Consider the following 22,681-nt stretch of genomic DNA (forward strand, 5'->3'; position numbering starts at 1 on the left):
TGCTTCCATAATGCAGATGAGGAAAGGGAGGCTCTTGGACAAATACCTTGCCCAGATTTTGTGGCCTATAAGGGGAGGGCCCAGGATTTGAATGTGGGTGGTTCAATTCCAGAACCTGTGCTTTTATTCCCCGTACCCACAAATAAGAAATAAATTTTGCCATTATGGAGATTCAGACACAGAAACTAGTCATGATACAAAGAGACAGTTGCCTTAATAGATATGTGTACAAAGTGCCATGGAGCCCTACGTTTAGGGATCTTTCATAATATGAAAAGTGACTATGAGAGCAAGTTAGCTACATTTTCTATTTTTTTGTTTTTGTGTGTTTTATTTATTTTTGAGAGAGAGAGAGAGAGAGAGAGATCATGCATGTGCATGAGTCAGGGAAGGGCAGAGAAACAGGGAGAGGTAGAATCCCGAGCAAGGCTCCATGCTCAGCGCAGAGCCAGATGTGGGACCCAGTCCCACAACCACAAGATCACAACTCGGGCCGGTATCAGGAGTTGGACACTTAACTGACTGAGCCACCAAGGCACTCTTACATTTTCTTTTTAAGAAGGGACTTCCCTTGGGGCGCCTGGGTGGCTTAGTCGGTTGAGCGTCCGACTTTCGCTTAGGTCATGATCCCGCGGTTCGTGGGTTCGAGCCCCGCGTCGGGCTCTGTGCTGACTGCCAGCTCAGAGCCTGGAGCCTGTTTCAGTCTGTGACTCCCTCTCTCTCTGACCCTCCCCTGCTCACGCTGTCTCTCTCTCTCTCTCCTAGAAATAAATAAAAAATATTTAAAAAAAAAAAAAAGAAGGGACTTCCCTTATTGTTCTATAACCTGAGACCATGGGTTTTCCTAGATACCATGCATTTGCCTATTTGCGGATAGAACAGCAATACCTTTTCTCCAAGGCTCATGTATATATATCAGACACAAGGTTCATCAGCTAATAGCCAGTAAGTGTGATGTAAACATATTGTTTGGTTGTGGAAAATTTCAACCATACCCAAAGGTAGAGAGGACAGTATAATGAACCCTGAGCATCCCTTGCTCAGCTTCAGCTGTTATCAACACTCTGCTCTTCTTGCTTTAGCTGCACCTGCCTGACCTGCACTTTTTTTTTTTTTCTGAAGCATTTAAAAGCATATCCAAGCATCCATTTAGTTTCGTTAGTAAACACTTCGGTATGAATATCTATTATACCAAGCCTTAAAATATTAATGAAAATACCATTATCTCAACCAATGAAATCAACAATAATTCTAAATATTTACCTGATAGTCTGTGTCTAATTTTTTTCCTGATTCATAAACATGCTTTTAACAGAAGAACTTTTACTTTTTTTGTGTAGAATAAAGGTATACAGTTTCCCTCTCAGTTCCATTCTGGCATATTTGCAAACACACAACCTTTCTAAGGAGCAATTTAGGTTGTTAGGAAGTAAAAAAAATAAGTAGTTTTCATAGATCACACATAGAACATAACTTTATTATAAGGTTAAAGCCACTAAGTAAAAAAAAAATTTTAAATGTTTATTCATTTTTAAGAGACAGAGAGGCAGAGTGCAAGTTGGGGAGGGGCAGAGAGAATGGGAGACACAGAATCTGAAGCCTACAGCACAGAGCCCAATGCAGGGCTTGAACCCACGAACCATGAGATCATGACCTGAGCCGAAGTCGGACGCTTAACTGACTGAGCCACCCAGGCACCCCAAAGCCACTAAGTAAACTGAAAAACAAATGCCTGTTAATGATGGAAACAAAATAGCATGTGCCAAGGTGAGTACTGCTGAGGAACTAGGCTGCAAAAATCCTATTAAAGTATAAGCATATTCTTGAGACACTAAGGTTATAGGCTCCTGGTTCCATTTCTGTATTTCTGGGTTTACCAAAGATTCGAGTGTAGCAAGCTGGGCAGTGGCTTAAGACCAATATCATGAACTATTTTAATAGGAATGAAAAGGCTTATGGTTGTGTGTGTGTGTGTATTTAAGAGAGCTTCTGGATATATCTGACCTGTTGCTGCTTCTTCTGAATGTTAGTATCGCTGGTGCATGCGCGCGCACGCGCGCACACACACACACACACACAAATATACTCATATACACTCACACAGAGTATATTCATTCTATAGTTGGATATCCACATTGGTTTGTCTGTTCTACTCATTGGCATTGTTGACTGGAAGGAATACTGGAATGAGAAAGGGCATAACTCACTCTCCCTGTTCCTATGAACTTGACCATGGGATGGAGGCATGGAGTCACCAGCATCTCAGAACTCAAGAACAAATGGTAGAAAGAAGAGTGTGGGGGACGGTGATGACCACAGTGCGGTTAGGTGAGAACCGGGAGCAGAGAACCGTGACACAGGTAAAGGGAAAGGCCTGGCGATGAAAACATGGGCATTCGGAAAACTGAAAGCCATTCTTCTGAGGTCTTCTCAATGTGGCAATTATGACGTTTGGAACATTTTGGGCTGCCCTTTAAACATAGCCTAGAGTTATTTGGTGGGACTCTCACAAAAACCAAAGCTGCTTTGTGATTAGGAACATTTTCTTTTGCAAACACCAGAAGCATAGGCTGTAATAATAAACTACCATAGTTACAAAGCTTATTTGGGGTTGAAAATGCCAGCCATATTCTAGCTGAGGTTTGCTGTCTAGAAAGTGCTGTGGTTGAATACTCTGAACCCTAGCCTTGGACTTCAGGTGTTGGCTGGTAATTTCTAGATCTTGTAGGCATTATTTCTCGGTGACCCGGTTTTCTTAGGATCAAGAGAGAGCTTTGCAGAATTAATGAGTTGAGAAGGGTTGGGGAGGGGCGGAGAAGAGGGAGGGACAGACAAACGTTTATTCAGCCATTGGCTAACATAAGGCATCCACATAACTTCTTTTGAGACAATGTAGGAGAAAATACATGTTAAACTACAAAGCAGCATAAAGACTATAAGGTGTGCAGAAAAGAGTTTGGAAATATTTCCCCTTTGATTATATATTTCATAGAGTCTCAACAACAGCTCTTTTGAAGAATGTGGTATAATTGAGAAATGCATACACACAGTTTTTGCTTCTTTTTTGTGGTCTTCACCCTAATCCATTCTTTCAGGTTTTTCTAGTTTGTCAGTTCACACTCTTTATTACCTTTGCTGATCGGATATACTTAACTTACAGAAGCACAAACTAGCTTGAGCACTCGCTGGGGAAGTCAAAGATCCAGTGGACAGAATGAAAGAAGGAATCTCAGTGATTCAGAAGGGCGAGGATCAGGTGTGTAATTAGACAGGTCGGGACTTATGAGGGTGGAGGAAACACACCAGAAAATGTTTTCTATGAGCGGTGGGTGTGATCGGAATCTCTCCTCTGTACAGTACAGTATCTGTACTGTAACTCTTACAGACAGGCGGCCGAGCTCTGTGTGGGTTTCTTTAAAGTAGCATGGCTTTGTTCACAAAACCTAACAGCCCAGAAACAATCCACCTGAAGAGCGTGTATTTTAAGTGGCTTTGCCCACTGCCTAGTGTGGCTAGGAGCATGGGGACATGGGGCTTTTACAAAACGTTTGCAGCTTTTCAATATTTTCAAAACAGCCCATTTCACTCAGGTTCCATCCAAGTCTACAGTTTGGATGTTTGGATCCCATGTTATTTGGGATGGTTGGTCTGTAAGATAATTAGGGGGAAAATGAAGGTCTGACATTGCTGTCACTGCCTTAAGGTCAGAGTTAGGAGGCGATCATGAGTAATTGGGTGTAATACGTTAAAAAAAAGAGTATTGTTGTCTTTACGTTGGTTGTTAAGGAAGCATCCGAAGGTAATTCTGATGTAACCTGGCTGGAAAATTGGCAATATTGTGTCAGTCTCTTACATTTCCTCTGGAGCATAAAGCACAAGGATATTCTGTAAAAATACACTAATAGTCTCACTAATTAATCTCTTCATCAGCAAATATTTTTTCTCTTGTGTACAAACGTACCTCAACATTTATTGGTATTTTCTCTTGGTAACAGTTTCCATTTTTATATTAACCTAAGGATCACCTTGATGTGAATTCTTCTCTAAAGATTCCTAAAGAAGTGTCTAAACAAAACTACGTGGAGGCAAGACCTTTCAATCCACACGTGCTGATGCATGTACTAGATTAATTAGGGCAAACAGAAAGATGACATATGCATTCGTGGGGGGTTCTTACTTCAATTACTTTTCATGAATTTAAGATTACTTTCGATGAATATGAAAGTACACTTGTGAATATAAAAGTAATATATTTTCATTGAAAGTAAGTCTGAAACTCTAGCCATCATCCTGGGACCATACGTTCCATTGATGTTGCTCCTGAACCCTACTAATAACTTGCCTGCAATCCTATCTGTGACTCTGTTCTGCAAGTAAATATATGTGATAAATAAAAATCCCCTGCATGTTTCAGTAAAAAAAAGAAAAAAAAAAAAAAAGAGTCAGAAATAAAGGGGAAATTTGGAGAAGAGATAAAAATCTCCCAATGTTCCATGTCTTAGGGAAAATCACTGTTAATAAAGATTGGCACACTATTTCTTTCTACACATACTGCATATGCATATTCTAGGCAATGGAGAGCATATGATAAGCACTTTGTTGTTTTTTAGATTTTTTTTATTTTTAAGCAATCTCTACACCCAATGTGGGGCTCAAACTCACAATCCCGAGATCAAGTCTTGCACTCCACTGACTAACCAAGCAGGCACTCCCTAAAAGCATATTTCATATACTGTTTTCCACTGAACATTATGCCATAATGAGTTTTCATGTTATTAAAACTCTTTATAAATATAATATTTAATGGCTTCATAATATTTAATACTATAAATATGCCACGAATTCCATAACTAATTCCAGGATTTTTAGTGACATAAAAATTTGCTAATTTTTAATATTAAAAATGTCATGATATCTTTTTGCATAAATATTTGCCTCTAAGTCAGATTTTTTATTTTTTTACAGAATTGCTTCTCAGACTAGGAATTACTGATATAAAAAACATGCATGCATATTTTTCAAGTTTTTAATACATGTTACTGATTTTTTGAAGAAAGGTTGTACTAGTGTACATTCCCTGTAGAAGTTCAAGAAAATGATTTCATTTAATAGCCAACTGCATAATATCATGAAAATGAATACCACCACCATCACCAATTTAGAAGGCAAAAATTTACATCATTTTAATTTGCGTTTCTTTTATAATTCATGAGGCTGCTCCTTTTCTATCTGTATTTCTTCTTTAGTGAATTGCTTGTGCATATCTTGGCCCCAAAAATGTTTTCTAAGGGCTGTTTATTAAATCTTAATATTTTACAGTATTATTATTTTGTCATGTGTGCTTTTGCTTTGTTTTAAAACTGTTTATGGTAATTTTTGACTTGTGAGAGAAGGCTTCACATTTGTTTTTGAAGTTTATTTATTTTGAGAGAGCAAGAGTGTGCACATGAGCTGCAGAGGGGCAGAGAGAGAAGAAAAGCACAAAGAAAATCCCAAGCAGGCTCCATGGAGCTCAATGCAGGGCTTAAACTCATGAACCGTGAAATCATAACCTGAGCCAAAATCAAGAATTGGACACTTAACTGACAGAGTCATCCAGACGCCCCAGAAATTTTCACATTTTGTAGTCAAATATATATTTCTTTTGTGGGTTCCTTAAAATTTTATGTTCAAATTATTTTTAAAGTGCACAAATCAGTGGTTTTTAGTATATTCACAAAGTTGTACAATGATCACCACTATCTAATTGCCCCCTAAAGCAATCCTGTTTTCGTCAGCAGTTACTCCTCATTCTCTTCTTGCTCATCTTCTGTCCCTATAGATTTGCTTATTCTGGGCATTTTACATACATGGAATCAAACAATATGGCTTTTTTTTTTTTTTGCATCTGGCTTCTTTCATTGACCATAATAGTTTCAAGGTTCCCAAGGGTAATGTCGGCCTTTGTTTTTTGTTTCCTCCTGACCACATTTCGTTTTGCTATATCCTTTGTCTTTTTTGAGAAACCATAGGAATTTAAGATTTATTTGGTTATAGCACACCCTAACACACTGGCTTCAGTTAATTTGCTGGTCAGTTTCTACTACACATGATTGGTATTAGTTTGAAAAAAAAAAGCTTTTTTTTTTTTTAACATGTATTTTTTTTTTTAACATGTATTTATTTTTGAGAGAGACAGAGAGCACGAGCAGGGGAGGGCCAGAGAGAGAGGGAGACACAGAATCTGAAGCAGGCTCCAGGCTCTGAGCTGTCATCACAGAGCCTGACAAGGGGCTCAAACTCACAGACTGCAAGACCATGACCTGAGCCAAAGTTACATGCTTAACTGACTGAACTACCCAGGCACCCCCAAAAAGGAAAAGCTTTCCTATAGTAGAGAAATATCTTTCTAGTCTGAGTTTTAGAGATTTTATTGAGAATGGATACTAAACGTTGCTGAAAGTTTTTCCTACATCTGTTGAAGTGATCACATGACTTTTAGTACTTGGCATTTCTATGATACAGGGTAGGAATCACTTTACTATGGTTGAAGGATTTTTTTCACTCTTGTGGCAAAAACCATACTCCATTTGACTGTCATATATTATTGAATATGTTTTTATCTATTGCTGTTAATTATTTTATGTTTTCCATATAAATATTATAAAGTTAAGAAGTAGTGTTTGAAGACAGTGAAAAGAGCACAGACATTTGGGGCCAGAGATATCTGAGGGTTTTTTTTTTTTTTAATGTTTGTTTATTTTTAAGGGAGAGAGACAGAGCATGAGCAGGGGAGGGGCAGAGAGAGAGAGAGGGAGACACAGAATCCAAAGCAGGCTCCAGGCTCTGAGCTGTCAGCACAGAGCCCAACCTGGGGCTCGAACTCACGAACCTCAAGATCATGAGCTGAGCCAAAGTTGATGCTTAACTGACTGAGCCACCCAGGTGCCAATATGAGGTTTAATTCAAGTTCTAATACTTATAATTCTGTGACCTTGGCATTTGTCCTTAGGATTTTCAGTATGCATTATTTTTATAGATTTGTAACCATATGAGTATGGAAAAGTTTATATCTTTTTTCCCCCCTAATTTAACCTTATACCACAGGCATTTTCCATGTTGCTGCATAGTTTTGAAAGCTGTGTAATATGTGATTCAAAATGAGGTTCAGATAAGCAGAGTTAGGAGTTCCTTAGTATTGGAACTTTCATCCATGTCCACATTTTTTACCAGTAATAATAACTATTTAATTATGCCTAAAATGTGCTTTATATTAGCTTAAAGTGTATTTTAAACTTTATTTATTTATTTTGAAAGGGAAAGAGTGAGTGAGAGCAAGGGAGGGGCAGAGAGGAGGAGAGAGAGAATCCCAAGCAGGCTCCAGGCTATCATCGAGGAACCCCACACAGGGCTCGAACTCAGGAGCTGTGAGATCAAGACCTGAGCCGAGATCAAGACCTGAGCCAAGATCAAGAGTTGGATACGTAACACACTGAGCCACCCAGGAACCCCCATAAAAACATTTTTAAGGATATTTATTGTCAAAATGCTTTCTAAAATTATTATACCGATTTACGTTTTCACTGATAATGTATAAAATTTCCTACATTTGCCCACATTGTGTATTAACATTCAAAATAAGTCACTGCTAATCCTATAAAAAAATGGCTTCTCACTATTGTTTGAATGTACACACCACATTTGTGAGGCCCAACATTTTCTCACATGTATATGAATTCACTGCATTTCTTTGGTGAGTTGTCTGATTTCTTGAATGCCATAAATCTTTTTCAATTTACATAATAAAGACACTATTTCTTGGTCTCTTATAAAAATGGGTCTTCACATTTTGATTACGATTTTTTAAATGACACCAGAACTTTCCATTTACTTATGCTGTCAAATCTGCCCATCATTCCTACCATGACTATTCTGACTTTTAGGTTTAGGAGAGTTTATTAAGCCTTCAAATTGTTAAGAAAGATGAATTCCAGAAGCCATTTTTAAGATTTTGATATTGGTATTTCACTTCCCAATCCATCCTGAATTTATTTTTGTTATGTGGTGAAAATACAAATTAAAAGATTCTCTAAATTTTGCCAATTATTTAATGGCAATTGCTCCTTCTAATACTTTGTAACAAAAATTCCACTGGTCACTTATGAGTTTTTAAGTAGAATATTTGAATTTATGTATATAAATGATTGCATTGATGCTTTTGTGATTTTTTTTTTTTAAATCTTCAGTAGGCGTCATGCCCAGTACAGAGCCCAACATGGGGCCTGAACTCATGTCCCTAAGATCAAGACTTGAGCTGAGATCAAGAGTCAGATGCTTAACCAACTGAGCCACCCAGGCACCTCAAATGCTTTTGTGATTCTTGATCCAGAATGCACTATCTTAATTACTGTAGCTTTAAAAAAAATTTATTTGGGGAGAGAGAGAGAGAGAGAGAGAGAGCATGCATGTGCACGCAAGTGGGGGAGGGGCAGAGAGAGAGGGAGAGAGAATCCCAAGCAGGCTCTGCACTGTCAGCACAGAGCCTGATGTGGGACTCAAACTCATTGACCATGAGATCATGACCTGGAGTGAAGTCAAGAATCTGATGCTTAACTGACTGAGCCACCCAGGTGCCCCATACTTACTGTAGCTTTTTAGTGTTTTGAATTTTAGTAAATATGGGTCTTTTCATTATTTTTCTTTAAAATATTTTTTTTTTCAAGGCACCTGGGTGGCTCAGTCTGTTAAACATCCAACTCTTGATTTTGGCTCAGGTCATGATTATATAATTTCATATAATTATATAATTATAATGTACTTATATTTTATATAAATATACTGATATTGTGAAAAGGATCTTTACCACTATAGTTTCTACTTTATAAACATCATTCAGGAAAGCTCTTTTTATATATTTATCTGTAACAATGCAGTTTACTGGACTCTGTTTTTAATGGGTTTTTATACCTTTCGGTTTTCATTTTAGACGGTATACCACCATACCTTCTAACTATTAATTTTCTCATCTTTATACCTGCTATTTGTTTGATACATTTATGTATTACTGTTTGGGCTAGGACTCACAGAATAATGTCCAAGATAAATGGGGACAGCTTTTTTGCTTTGTTACTGATTTTATTTTATTTATTTATTTATTTTTTATACTTTATTGTCAAGTTGGTTTGCATATAATACCCAGTGCTCATACTTTGTTACTGATTTTAAAGGGAAGCATTTAATACTTCACTATAGGCCTGGTTATAGTTGGTTTGGAACAGATAGGTTTTAGTATGTGGGACAAACACCCTTACTTCCTTTTTAGAAATTTAAGAATTCGCTGTGAATATATGCAGTATAGAAGATCTAAAAAAGAATGTTCTTCAACTGCTTTTAGTATTGTTACTGTGGGACTCACATTTCTAGATAGGAAATATGATTTGCAAACCTCATATGTATGAGGCTTTATTTCATTTTACTGTCTGCATAACACAGATAACTTATTGTGAAACATAGATTTTTTTTTAACCTATTCAAAGTCACCCAATACAAATTCTACTCAGTAGGTACACTTTCAGAAATGAGTTTTGTTTTCCATTGCGGTAGCTTTCCCTAGCTTATATTTTCTGGTATTCTCTTTCTTTTTGTTACTCGGCTTTTATTTTGTAGTTTTATGATGATATATGATGAAGATGGAAGTTGATGGGACAGCAATAAGCTAAATTAAAGGTATACTGTAGGCATGTAAAATTGGTCGACAATGTCAGGAGAGAGAAGGAGGAAAAGTCAACAGCCGAGGTACATGCAGGGCAGTGAAGGGAACCACTAGAACAATCAAGATCTTTTTCATCATTCCTGCATTTCTTCATAGTGTTACAACACACCCGATGGCCTATTTGGGAACATTTCTCCCAGAGCATGAAAGTGAGGTGCTTGTGATTTTCCTATTGTAAACAAACTCTAGCGTTAGGCTTTATTTTCCAGAAGGCTGGGGAAGTCTTTATCCTGGCAGATTTATGGTGATGGACTTAGTGGGGACCGAGGAGCAGCTCCGCTCTGCCTTGGGCAGCATCAATTCTTTTTTGCAAGTGAGACGAGAAGCGTGGTTTTGGGGACCGTCTCCCATTTGCATTTTTCCTTCTCTTTCTCTGCCCTGCTCTTCCTGTCTCCTTTCTCCCAAAGCAGAGAGTTGTGGGATTATGACCCAGAAGTGGGCTCCCTGCTAATCTTCCGGTTCTTGCATTTATTTCAGCTGCGAGAAGAAAGGGGAGCACTGTGCTTTGTGAGCCATGATCATTATACTTTCTTCCTCCATCCACTAAGTTGATTGCCTATAGCTTTACAAATGCTGGGAGAGAATTAGCCAGGCTGCTCTCTGAACCAGGACGGCATTCTGTACGGAGGGTAGTACGTCCAATAGTTACCTGCCGGTTAAATAAAAGGAAACCTCTATCGTTACACATATTGTAAGGAAGATAGAGATAGAAGGAAGGGGTCTCCTTTATTGCGATTTCTTGGTGCACTGCCTGTGCTCCCGTACTGTGCCAATAGCATAGACGAAAGATCATGATCCGCTTCATCATTTCCTGGACATTTCACAAAACGGCACTATCCAGCGAGATATTATTTCATAGCAAAATAGATTTTAATTGAAAAATCACTTGAAGTAACTGAAGAAAAATGCGGAGCAGGAACTTTCCCAACAGACAGCAGAGTATGTACATTTTGTGAGTGGAGCAGCATCTATTTAATATATTTTTATATAGAAAATACAAGCATATTTAAAATGGAAACACGTAAGAAAGTATGCCACAACGGATAACAAAATGTAACACAGAAGGAAAAGGTAAACCCAGGATGACAAGTTCACTAAACAAGACAAGACCCAGCACCGTGTTGGAATTTCTTTGCGTAAGTTCCAGGATGCCCGGGACTACCAGGAGGAGATGATCCTGCTTTTAGGGGAGCGGGTTGGTTGTGCAGTGGTTAAAACCCAGTCCTCCTTTTCCTGGAACAAAAAAACAAAGAGATTCAACAGAAAACCTGAAGAGGTAAGGGCTGAGGGGCTGATCACAACAGGCTCGAAAGTCTCAGATGCCTGGGCAGGCTCTGTGACATCGTCTGTAGGGATGAGGCTCGCTCCCTGAGAGCACTACGGGGCTTCGAGAACAGGTGCTACCCTATGAAAAGACCTGAGAATCAACAGAACCTGAGTTTTGATCCTGCCCTCGCCACCAATTTCCTGTCTGATGATCCTCTTATCTCTCAAATGATGAGCTTGGACTTTGTGAACCGCAAAGCCTCTTAGAGCATTAGCAGTTGAGGGGTTTTAGTTAGGGCATTTACTTAGGATCTATTTTCTGAAGATGCACATAGAGATCAGAGGAAACATGGTCTCTTTCTTAAGGAGGGAATGAACCGGGAATGATACCAGGCCTGTCTGCTTCATCAGCAGAGGAGGTTAGAGGTTGAGGGACTTAATGGCTGCCACGGGCTCTTTGTCCACCAGCTGTCACTGAGGGCCGGGAGCTGCTCCATCCGTGAACAAGCATTTACTGAGCACCAGTGTTTGTGCCCGCACCAAGTGCTGAGGGATACAATCTTCAAGATACTCAATCTTGTGGGAGAGAAGGAAATACAAAATTGCTTCTAAACACTTACTGCTTTGATTTCTCAGAAAAGTTTTCTCCTCGTCCCATTTCAGGGAATCCTACTCCATCTTTTCTTCTGGGAACTGCCAGCCGCCTCACCCTCTCCCCATGAGTAAGGTAGAGATTTTGACAAAACGACCCTTCATGTCAGTACAATATAACTCAACCTGGGGCCGCAGTTCGCTGATCCGTGCTGGGCCCTTGAATCGATCTGGAGTAGTCAGTTCTTCTGGACTGTTAAACGGGGTCAGTACCCTATTTCTGCGGACGCAGTGGGATGACATGCAAAACGTGGAAGCTACAAGCAGTTCTGTCCTTCCACTTGAACTGAGCAGCAGAGAAAACCACACTGCAGCAGAAGAGAGGATGGGAAAGGCAGTGGAGAGAGGAGGGGAGACGGGAGGTGGAGGGGCTCTAGGAGGCTTTCAAGTCCTCAGTCTGGTCCTCCTGATGCTCAGCCACCTTGTGTCTTTGGGTACAAGGGTCCTTCTATCCTGAGGACATATTCCTTCCTTTAGTGAAGCTAGTTAAGAGTTGCAGTAAGAGAGTCCCAACTACTATACGTCTCCTAGAATAACTGATCACAGTACAACGAGGCAGGGGCTTGCCCAGTCTTCCGGGTTGAAGATGAACCTTTCCTTATCTGTGGGATAAGCCTCTTAGCTCATGTTGCTGAATACACACATCTGGATTCCTTTCTTAAACTTTTGCTTACAAAATCTAGATTTTATTCTCTTTATTAATAGTATGTTCACCTAAGGTAATAACTATCCTAGTTGAGAAAGAGCTCCTCTGGAGGATTTTGAAGCTAGAGAACCACACAAACTCTGCTGCGTTTCCTTGTGTTATCTATGAGATGAAGGAGTTGAAATAGAAAAGTGCAAAATTATAAGAACGTTATAAATACCTCCTGTTCCTTTTTGAGTCACTGTCCTTCTTATTCCTTTTTTCTTTTCTTTCCTCTCTTTCTCTCTCTCTCTTTCTTCTTTTCTTTTTTCCACAGAATCCATTCCAATTTGACTCTTGTTTTTTAAAATTCTTTCAACTCTGCTCTTAGGTAAAACCATCATTTTTATCTTGGAAACTTCTACATATCCTGATATAATCCAAATTTGCTCTTTGGAGATTTTTTTTTTTTTCTGCAGAGATGGCATATATTTAAGCTAATAGGAATAAATGCACTGGCACAGGACTGATTTTTTTGTTAATAAAGTTTGTACTTAAATAGGTTTTTGTGTTTGCAAGCTGACTCTGATATTCTAATCACAAGGAAATTTAAAAATTGAAAAGTAAGAGCTGATTTCTTTTAGCTGGATTTCCCACTTTTTAAAGTGAATCTGAAAATATCTGTTTGTATTTAATGATTACTGGAAGGCAGAAGTAAATGTACATTATACAAATCTAAGTGATGTAATACAATAATACATACTGAAAGTCTTAAAATAGAGTTGCTAATACTCCAACACTGCAACATTTGTGAGGATAATGTTATAATATTGAAAATATTTTATCCATGGTATGATGTAGTATGTCTGACACTTCCTGAAGTTTAAAAAAGTTTAAACCTTGAGGAAGAAGAATGAAGCTAGGGGCATCATGCTCTCTGATTTCAAACTATATTACAAACCTATAGTTATCAAAACAGTATGGTACTGATAAAATCAGACACAGAGATCAGAGAGACAGAATAAAGAGCCCAGAAATAAATCCATGCATGTATGGTCAATTAATTTATGACAAAGGAGCCAAGAATACACAATGAAGAAAGAACAATCTCTTCCAACAAATGGTGTTAGGAAAACTGGACAGCCACATGTCAAAGAATGAAACTGGACCACTTTCTTATACCAAACATAAAATGAAGTCAAAACGAATTAAAGATTTGAATACAAGAGCTGAAACCATAAGACTCCTAGGAGAAAGCATAGATGGTGAGCTCCTTGACATTGGTCTTGGTGATGATTTTGGGGGAAGGGGGATTTGACAGCAAAAGCAAAGGCAACTAAAGCAAAAATCAGCAAGTGGGACTACATCAAACTAAAGGTTTCTTCACGGCAAATGAAACCATCAACAAAATGAAAAGGCAACCTGTTGAATGGGATTATAAATCTGACAAGAAGTTACAATCCAAAATATATAAAGAGCTTATACAACCCAGTAGCAAAACAAACAAACAAAACAAAATAAAAACAAACCTCGAACAATTTGATTAAAATGTAGGCAGAGGATATAAATACACATTTTTCCAAAGAAGACATATAGCGGGCCAATAGGTACATGAAAAGTACTCAACATCGTTAGTTATCAGGGAAATGCAAATCAAAACCATAGTGAGAAGTCGCTTCACGCCTTTTAGAATGGCAGTTATCAAAACGACAAGAAATAACAAGTTTCGGCAAGAAGGTAGAGAAAAGAGAACATTTGCACATTGTCGGTGGGAATGCACGTTGCATACCATGCAAAACAGTATGGAAGTGCCTCAAAACATAAAAAAATTAAAAACAGAACTGCCATACAACCCAGCAATTCTACTTGTACTTCTGGGTATTTATCTGAAGAAAATGAAACTACTAACTTGAAAAGATATATGTTACCACCATGGTCATTGCAGCATTATTTATTATAGCCAAGATATGAAAACCACCTAAGTGCCCATACATCGATACATGGATAAAGAAATGTGAGACACCATTCCACATCCACACCCACACACACTGAAATACTATTCAGCTACGAAAGAATGAAATCTTGCCATTTACAACATGGATGGCCCCTGAGGACTTTATGCTAAGTGAAATAAGTTGGACAGAGAAAGACAAATACCATATGGTCGTACTTATATGTGGAATCTAAAATTTAGAACCAAAAAAAAAAAAACCCTTCACAGATATAAAGAACAGATTGGTGGTTGCCTGAGGCAGGGGTGGGGGTGGGTAAAATGGGTGAATAGAGTCAAAAGGTACCAACTTCTAGTTATAAAATAAATAAGCCATGAGGATGTAACATAGAGCATGGTGACTATAGTTAATAACACTGCATTGTATATTTGAAAGTTGTTAAGATAGCGAATCTTCAAAGTTCTTACCATGAGAAAAAGATTTTGTAATTATGTACGGTGATGGATGCTAACTGTGGTAATCATATTGAAATATATATACAAATATCAAATCATTATATTGTATACCTGAAACTAATATAATACATATCAATTATTCTTCAATAAAAAAGTTTAAATTATTTTAAACTATTTTTTCTTTAGACTTAATTTTGTGATAATCTTTTCTTGACTATCACACTTACTTGGTTAGAAATGAGAAACCAGTTGACAGACATATTTTTACATTAAAATTTTTTAGTCAACTAAATACTGAATATACATACACTGAAAATATGAACCAAGATTTTTGATTTTAAAAATAAACATTTCTCACCATCAATTTCAACAGTATTTTTATTGTAATCAGGAATGCAAATGAGCATCATTAAAATGTATCGAGTTTATTATTTACTTTACAACCTTCCATATGAAGGATGCAACCTTCTGTTCAAGAGTAAAGTTGATTTACTTGCTTAATTAAACCTTTTGTCTTTTTTTGTGGAAAACAATGGAATGTTTCATGAATTTGCATGCAATCCTTTTAGAGGGGGCCATGCTAACCTTCTCTGTAGTGTTCCAATTTTGACTTTATGCGCTGCCAAAGGTGAGCACAAGAATATTTATTTTTGAGATATCGTTTTGGCAATCCTTAACTAACATTTCTTTGTGTGGCTTCCGTTTGTATTTATTTATTTATTTATTTATTTATTTATTTTTATTACTTTTTTTAAAAATTTTATTTATTTATTTATTTCTAGGAGAGAGAGAGAGAGACAGCGTGAACAGGGGAGTGTCAGAGAGAGAGGGAGTCACAGACTCCGAAACAGGCTCCAGGCTCTGAGCTGGAAGTCAGCACAGAGCCCAACGCAGGGCTCGAACCCACGAACCGCGAGATCATGACCTTAGCGAAAGTCGGACGCTTCACCGACTAAGCCACCCAGGAGCCCTGTTTGTATTTAAAGAGTACCCGCAAGTGGACATTTTTGGATACTGTAAGTTTCTACTTAAACTGAAGATATGTTCTGGCTCCTGGGACAAGCTTACTGGAATTCTGATCTCTTTATGGTACAGAGAAACATTTGTTTCTAACAGCCTTACCTGGAGCAGTCCTGTCCTGTCCAAGCTGAGAGACAATGACATCGGTTTGGTCTTACGCATTTTCCACCATTTAAGCAGGGAGACTGGCAAACAGCTGGGATGAAAAATTCATGCAATTATTTAATTAATGCTCAGCAAGTCAGAAAACATCCACGAAGGCTTGTGGAATAAGATCTGACTCTGCTTTCCACTCCAGCCACTACCATTCCTCATTGACCATTTGTATTACACATTCCCGCCACTCTGTTTGACCTCACGTCCCCTGTGACACGACTCCCCATCTCACCTTTCCCTCCCAAGCTAGTCAAGTTTCAGATGTAAGTTCCGGGTTTGGTCCTGCCTGTGTGTTGAAACCTTTGCTGATGACATTAAATCCACTGATTTTTCTCATCAATTCTTTTCATGTATGCAATTGATTTGACGTATATAGTTTTGAACTGCAAATTTTTCATTTGCTCAATGAGACTGTATATCACTGTGTATATGAGAGAGCTGGCAATGAATTCTATGACTGATTGCATCGTTACATCAGATGTCGACACTTAATGACAATCAGACACATAGATTATCTAAAATAACAACAAACAAGTAAATAAAAATAGCAGACAATTCAAAAGTTCCTTGTATTTGCTGGAAAATACAATTTTATAGCTTTTACCAGCTTCAGTTGGAATTGCAGAGCCCGGAATAGAATTAAAAATTAGCCACAGGTAAAAACCTGAGTGAACATCCAAAGATTTACTATATGGACATCTTTTTTCACAAATCCACCTTGGCATAACCACTCTGCTTGTTACAAAATGAACAGGTGCTAAAAACTGATGAAGACCTACCGCCAGCAAGTTTAATATATCAAAGAGAAAGAAGAATTTCCTCAAAGAAGAAGAAAATAAGATTCCTGTTGAAAGAAGGTTGGAAATGAGAAAGTTTTAGTCTCATGATTTTACCCTCATTATAGCTTGGACGAGTAGGCTTCCCCAGATGAAATACTCATCTTTGGTGAGATATACATAAGTGTTACTCCTTTTTTTAAATTTGGTTTGGAAGCTTATTTATTTTTGAGAGAGAGAGCTGGGGAGGGGCAGAGAGAGAGGGAAACCTAGAATTTGAAGCAGGCTCCAGGCTTTGAGCGGTCAGTGTAGAGTCTGATGCCGGGCTTGAACCCACTGACTGTGAGATCATGACCTCAGCTGAAGTCAGATGCTTAACTGACTGAGCCACCCAGGTGCCCCAAAAACCTGTCATTTCAAGCGGACTCATTTATTCAACATGAGAAACTGATCTATGCAGGCACTATGCTAGGTATTTGACATATAAAGATTACGAAGAAGCATCCCTGCCCTCAGGCGGCATATAATCTAGTAGGAGCAAGGACAGATTGATAATCAGTTAAGACCTCAAAGTACAGAAGAGTAAATATTTGAGATATGCAAAGGTTAAGGGGACATTTGTCACCAATCAATGACAGTTTGTTACTGTTGTTCACAAAGGAACCATCTTTTTCAGGGGCTTTCCACTTTAATGTTAATGGTGTTCTTTTAGAGCCGTGTTCTTTCTAAATAGTTACCATGAATGTAGTAATTCAGTTTCATAGAGATTAAAATAAATACTCTTCTGGACCTCTGCATGCTTTTTTGCTATTCTGCAAAGCAGAGCAGATGACATGAAGGAGGCAGGCAGCTGAGCTGACGTAGATGCTCTTCTTTGGTTCACAAGCCTGACAGGTGCCTTTGAAGCAGCCGTGGAATTCAGCACTGAGACTATCATTCAAGAGACCAGCTTGGGGGATTTGTAAACAACCTTGGCATCGTTTTTGTTTCACTGCCATCTCTGAGTCTGCGTCACACTCATCAGTGTCCTCTAGGGCCTCATGGAGCCAAGTCCCCAAGAAAACAGACCCAGAAGGAAGACCTACCTGTATGACAGCGGGACCCCGTCCAGCCAGGTGGGCAATCACACTGATAAGGGGCCACACAGCGACCGCCGTTCAAACAGGGGAGAATGCATATTGCTAGAAAGTAGAGCGACAAGGAGTAAATCAAAACATACACACTCAGATATGCTCAAGTGTTCACAAAACATTTTCTGGGAGGACTAGAACCTTGAATGACCTACTAGATAGTCTCTCCGGATGTGTTCTGTTTATTAATCAGTATCATCAGAAAAACACAATCGGGAAAGTAAGGCTGGACCTTTAGCCTAATGAAATGACTTTAAAGCCAAATGCATTCTTTGAGGGAGGATATACTGTAATCGATGTCCGCTAAGTGCTTTGCTTTCTCTTCACAGAATAAAGCAGAATGTTCTCCATTTATTATTGTTTCAAGTTTCCTTTCCAAATTACATAAAGTGTTCAAGAAGTCTGGCTGTCTCGAGGCTCTCTTATTGTCTTGAATTAAATATTAGAATGGGGTCAGACGGGCTATCCTGTGGGCTGGTGCTGGCAACACGTCAGTAACGATGGAACAACTCACCCTTTATTTCCTTGGAGCAGAGGCCTGATGGGGACTGAATCACGCCTTTCCTACACTGTCCATGGCAATCATTCTTCCTAGAGATTCCTGAGCTCTTTAAAGGGGAACAGTCTGTTTACAAGGAGTGAGACTGTCTAGTGGCTTGCTACTCAAAGCACAGTTCTCACATCGTTGGCATTGGGATGACCTAGGAGTTGGCTAGAAAATGCAGCATCCTGGGTCCCAACCCAGAACTACTGAGTCAGAATCTGCATTTAACATCTCCGAGGTGGTTTGAATGCATGTTAGAGCTTGGGGAACCTTGGTCTAATGCAGTGGCCAGTGAACCAGGCCAGGCCTGGTCAGGTCAGGGCCCTCCAGGGTAAATGTTTCCCTGGTCTTTGGACCCTTGGCATTAAAGCAGGTCAAGTTTGGGAGCCCTTAATGGGAAGGAATGATTGCGGTGCAGAGGGAGGAAAAACATAATTTTTCTTTTTTCTTAATCAACATGAGAATACTTGCTTTGGTGAGTTCTTAGCAGCCTAAATTTATTTCCATTGTATATTTTTCCTTTCTAGATTACTTGAAATAGTTACACTTAAAACAGTTTTAGAATCTCTTATAACATGTCTGGTCTTCAGAAAAATGATAAAAACTGATATAGGCCAACAACCATCGCATGAATGACCCTGAACGTGACTCACATATACCACTTCCAATGAAACATGAAATAATTTTCCCCATATATATTTTTTAAGATATTAAAACAGAAAATAGTTTAGACATTAAAAAGTTTCTAAATCACTTACTTACATTCTCCTGAAGTTCAAATTCAAACGTATTTTTATAAGGATCAAAATTCTATATTAATTTACTAAGCATTGTGGAGATATAGGAGTGACAACTTCCCGTTTTTTTTTTTTTAATTTTTTTAATGTCTTACTTATTTCTGAGAGAGAGAGACACACACACACACAGCATGAGCAGGGGAGGGTCAGAGAGAGAGGGAGACACAGAATCTGAAACAGGTTCCAGGCTCTGAGCTGGCAGTCAGCACAGAGCCTGATGTGGGGCTCGAACCCACGAACCGTGATATCATGACCTGAGCCAAAGTTGGACGCTTAACCGACTGAGCCACCCAGGAGCCCGTTTTTGTTTTGTTTTGTTTTTTAAGTTGGGAAGAACCATCCCTAATAACAAAGAGTGAACAGTGGGCTGCAAATACTATATACAAGTACAATGTTATGCAATTCCATGAATTTATCCCAACCGCAGCAATGAGAGGCTTAGTATATACATACACTTGATGTAGGAGAAGACGTGGGCTGGGAAACCCTCTATCATAAACTCCTTCCCAAGAAGATTCTTGGGAATTTGTAACAGGAGGTGTGTGTAGAGATGGCTCTAGATGGATCTTGATGACTGTGTTTTCAAGGTCACTTTTTTTCCAGATCTTCTAACTGACATATTCAGATAGACTTCAGATGCTCTCATCTGGTTCTTCCACCAGTAGAGCCAGTTCCTAGTAACTCCCCTGATTTGGCAGCTTCCAGGCAAATTATCAGGACTTAAAGTAAGATTTAAGGACACAGTATGTAAGGTTTGAGGAGACTCACGTTCTTCGCAGAGGCGCCCCATCCAGCCATCTGGACAGGAACAGGCATTTGGGCGTTGGCAGATGCCTCCATTCTGACAGGGGAATCGACAGACAGCTGGAAAAGAAGCAGGATGGATCACAAATCCAGGGAATTACAGAAGAGTGTTTGTCAGAAGATAGGATTCCTTATTTATATTTCCTTGAGTCAAGTTTTACAGAAGAGAAACAAAACTGAATCTCAAGATTCAGCCAGGGGTAAACGTGAGGCCTCTCAGAAAGGGGCATTAACAAGCTTGGGTAGTTCTGAGAACATGGCTTTCAACATTTCATAAACTGGGGGTTCAGGGACGAAGGGGACCAGGTGGTTTAGACAAAAGATAACGTCTTTTGGTCTGCGCCAGGGGAAATGCCTCTTCCAGAGATGTGAAAATGCTCTTTCGAAGGTGCCCTTTGATGGCCAATAGCTCTTTGGTGCTGCCACTGTCACTCAGTGTCTTAAAGCCAACAAGTGAAGACGCAGGCAAGCAAGCAAAGCAAACCCAAAACTGTCATTTGCCTTCTGGTTTTAATTGAAACTTGGGCTACCTGAGGATGTCACCTCCTCAGCCGCCCTCTCATGAGGAGGTCGTACCTTCCCTTACATCCCGCCTGTTAGCGATCTCTTTTCTCACTGCTGTTTTCAGACCGTTAATCTTCCATCTCCTTCCATCTCCTGCAATCACCTTTGCCTTTTCTGAGGACATTCCTTCATGGATTTCCTCAATTCTCCCAACCCCACAGGTCATTAAAGACTTTGGCCTTTTTACCCCAAATCCAAATCCGACCATTGTTCATGGAGCCGTGTGGACAACCAATCCAAGAATTTGATTATTCTTTTAGTTCCTGGGTTAATGTTTGTCATGTTCACTAGCATAGCTCCTCACTTTCAGTAAATGTTTACTGAAAATATTTCAGTAGAATGGAACAAATACTATGATTTGTTTTTTTTAAAAATCCTGTTTCTAGAAAAGTGTAGATTTTAGGACATAGTAGCATGCCTCATTATCTACCTCTTTCAATTTTGTAGAATTTTAAGCACAGAACCATCTCCCCTCAGGAAGATTTTGAGTGCACACACACAATTCACCCTTGGGTTTGCAAGTTCAGTGCACCAAGCGAAGAGAGAGCTGTGCGCACAAGAACGCAGAGGGCTTGTCGCCAGCCCCCAGCATGGCCAGGGAGACCGTGGGGTTGGCTCTGCTTCCCTGGGGCTTCCTAGGACCTCTTCTCTCGTACTCGTACTCTGCCCACCGGGCGGGCTATCCCATCGCCAGCGGGACTGGGGGGTCTGCCCAGGAGGCGAGTGTGGCACTGGAATCTGCTGAAACACCTGTGTGTCCAAGAAGCAGCCTCGTGGCTCAGACATGACACGGCTCCCCCTAGCGGCTGGAGAACACTCCAAGGAACACTTCCCTGAGGAGCCATGACTGACGCAGGAAGGGGCTGCATGCGGAGCCAGAGTTTTGTGTGAAAGCTTTCCAAACTCAAATCCAGAAAGTTAAGGAAAATGACACAGATGTCAAAAGAAAATGTATTTATTAAATTTTTAAAAAAATGTTTATTTATTTTTGAGAGAGAGAGACAGAGTACTACGAGCAGGGTAGAGGCAGTGAATCCAAAACAGCTCCAGGCTCTGAGCTGTCAGCACAGAGCTGGATGTGGGGCTCGAATCCACAAACCGTGAGACCATGACCTGCGCTGAAGTCAGAAACTCAACTGACTGAGCCATTTAGGGCCCCAAAAGAAAATTTAAAGCCAAGGAAAAAGAAAAGAGCATGCATACTAGTTGTTGGCCTTTGCCAACTTCCATATACATGCCCCTACAGCTTCACTAAGAAATAACCATTCAATGGATAAAGAAGCTACGGTATATATATACAATGGAGTATTACTCAGCAATCAAAAGGAATGAAATCTTGCCATTTGCAACTACGTGGTTGGAACTAGAGGGTATCATGCTAAGCGAAATTCGTCAGAAAAAGACAAATATATGACTTCACTCATATGAGGACTTTAAGATACAAAACAGATAAACATAAGGGAAGGGAAGCAAAAATATAAAAATAGGGAGGGGGATGAAACATAAGAGAGTCTTAAATACAGAGAACAAACAGAGGGTTGCTGGAGAGGCTGTGGGAGGGGGGATGGGCTTCATGGGTAAGGGGCACTAAGGAATCTACTCCTGAAATCATTGTCGCACTAGATGCTAACTAACTTGGAGGTAAATTAAAAAAGAAAGAAAGAAAGAACCATTCAAATATTTCTTACCCCTGCAAATAGGAGGGGATGTCCAGGTTCCATTCTCTAGGCAAACGCTCCTTAGGGAACCCTCCAACACGTAGCCACTGTAACACGAGTAGGTGATCATGTCCCCATACTGATAATGCACGCCTCGAGTGATCGCATTTTCTACAAAAGCTGGTGGACCGCAGGATATTTCTACAGGAAGACAAAAGCACAAATGAGCCTCTGCTACTAACCCAGCCGGTGGATGGGAGAGAACACAGTCTCATCTCAAAGACTGAATTAATTTCAAGAGCAAAGATAAAATACATAAAGGTAACTTTTCACCTGTATAATAACGAAAAGCTTCTAGGAACTATAAGCATAATCCGCTACCATCTAGATTTGCATTAGATTTGCAGGATCAATAGTTTTGCCTTCTGATTCAAATGCTGAGGCCGAGCTGCTACTGTTCACTCAGGCAACAAGCCTGTAGGAGCCCAGGAATGAGCTCTTGTGGATTGCCAGAGGGGCGGCTTCCAGGAGA

General features: G+C 39.5%; 1 protein-coding gene and 1 non-coding gene across 2 annotated transcripts in view; both read right to left on the reverse strand.

Annotated features, from left to right (window-relative positions):
- Positions 1-10,666: 10,666 nt before the first annotated feature.
- The window catches only part of SVEP1 (sushi, von Willebrand factor type A, EGF and pentraxin domain containing 1), a 190,781-nt gene continuing 178,766 nt past the window's right edge, over positions 10,667-22,681 (reverse strand). The window contains 5 exon segments of the mRNA XM_077769764.1: positions 10,667-10,984; positions 15,823-15,916; positions 17,738-17,833; positions 19,892-19,987; positions 22,180-22,350. Of these exon segments, the coding sequence (XP_077625890.1) occupies positions 10,963-10,984; positions 15,823-15,916; positions 17,738-17,833; positions 19,892-19,987; positions 22,180-22,350 (479 nt within the window). The 3' untranslated portion in view covers positions 10,667-10,962.
- Positions 15,227-15,336, reverse strand: LOC144236298 (U6 spliceosomal RNA). The gene has a single exon (XR_013336481.1). It is a non-coding gene; the product is annotated as a U6 spliceosomal RNA (small nuclear RNA).

This window comes from Crocuta crocuta, unplaced genomic scaffold (genome assembly GCF_008692635.1).
Source record: "Crocuta crocuta isolate KB4526 unplaced genomic scaffold, BGI_CrCroc_1.0 scaffold95, whole genome shotgun sequence".
In the NCBI taxonomy this organism is placed as follows: domain Eukaryota; kingdom Metazoa; phylum Chordata; class Mammalia; order Carnivora; family Hyaenidae; genus Crocuta; species Crocuta crocuta.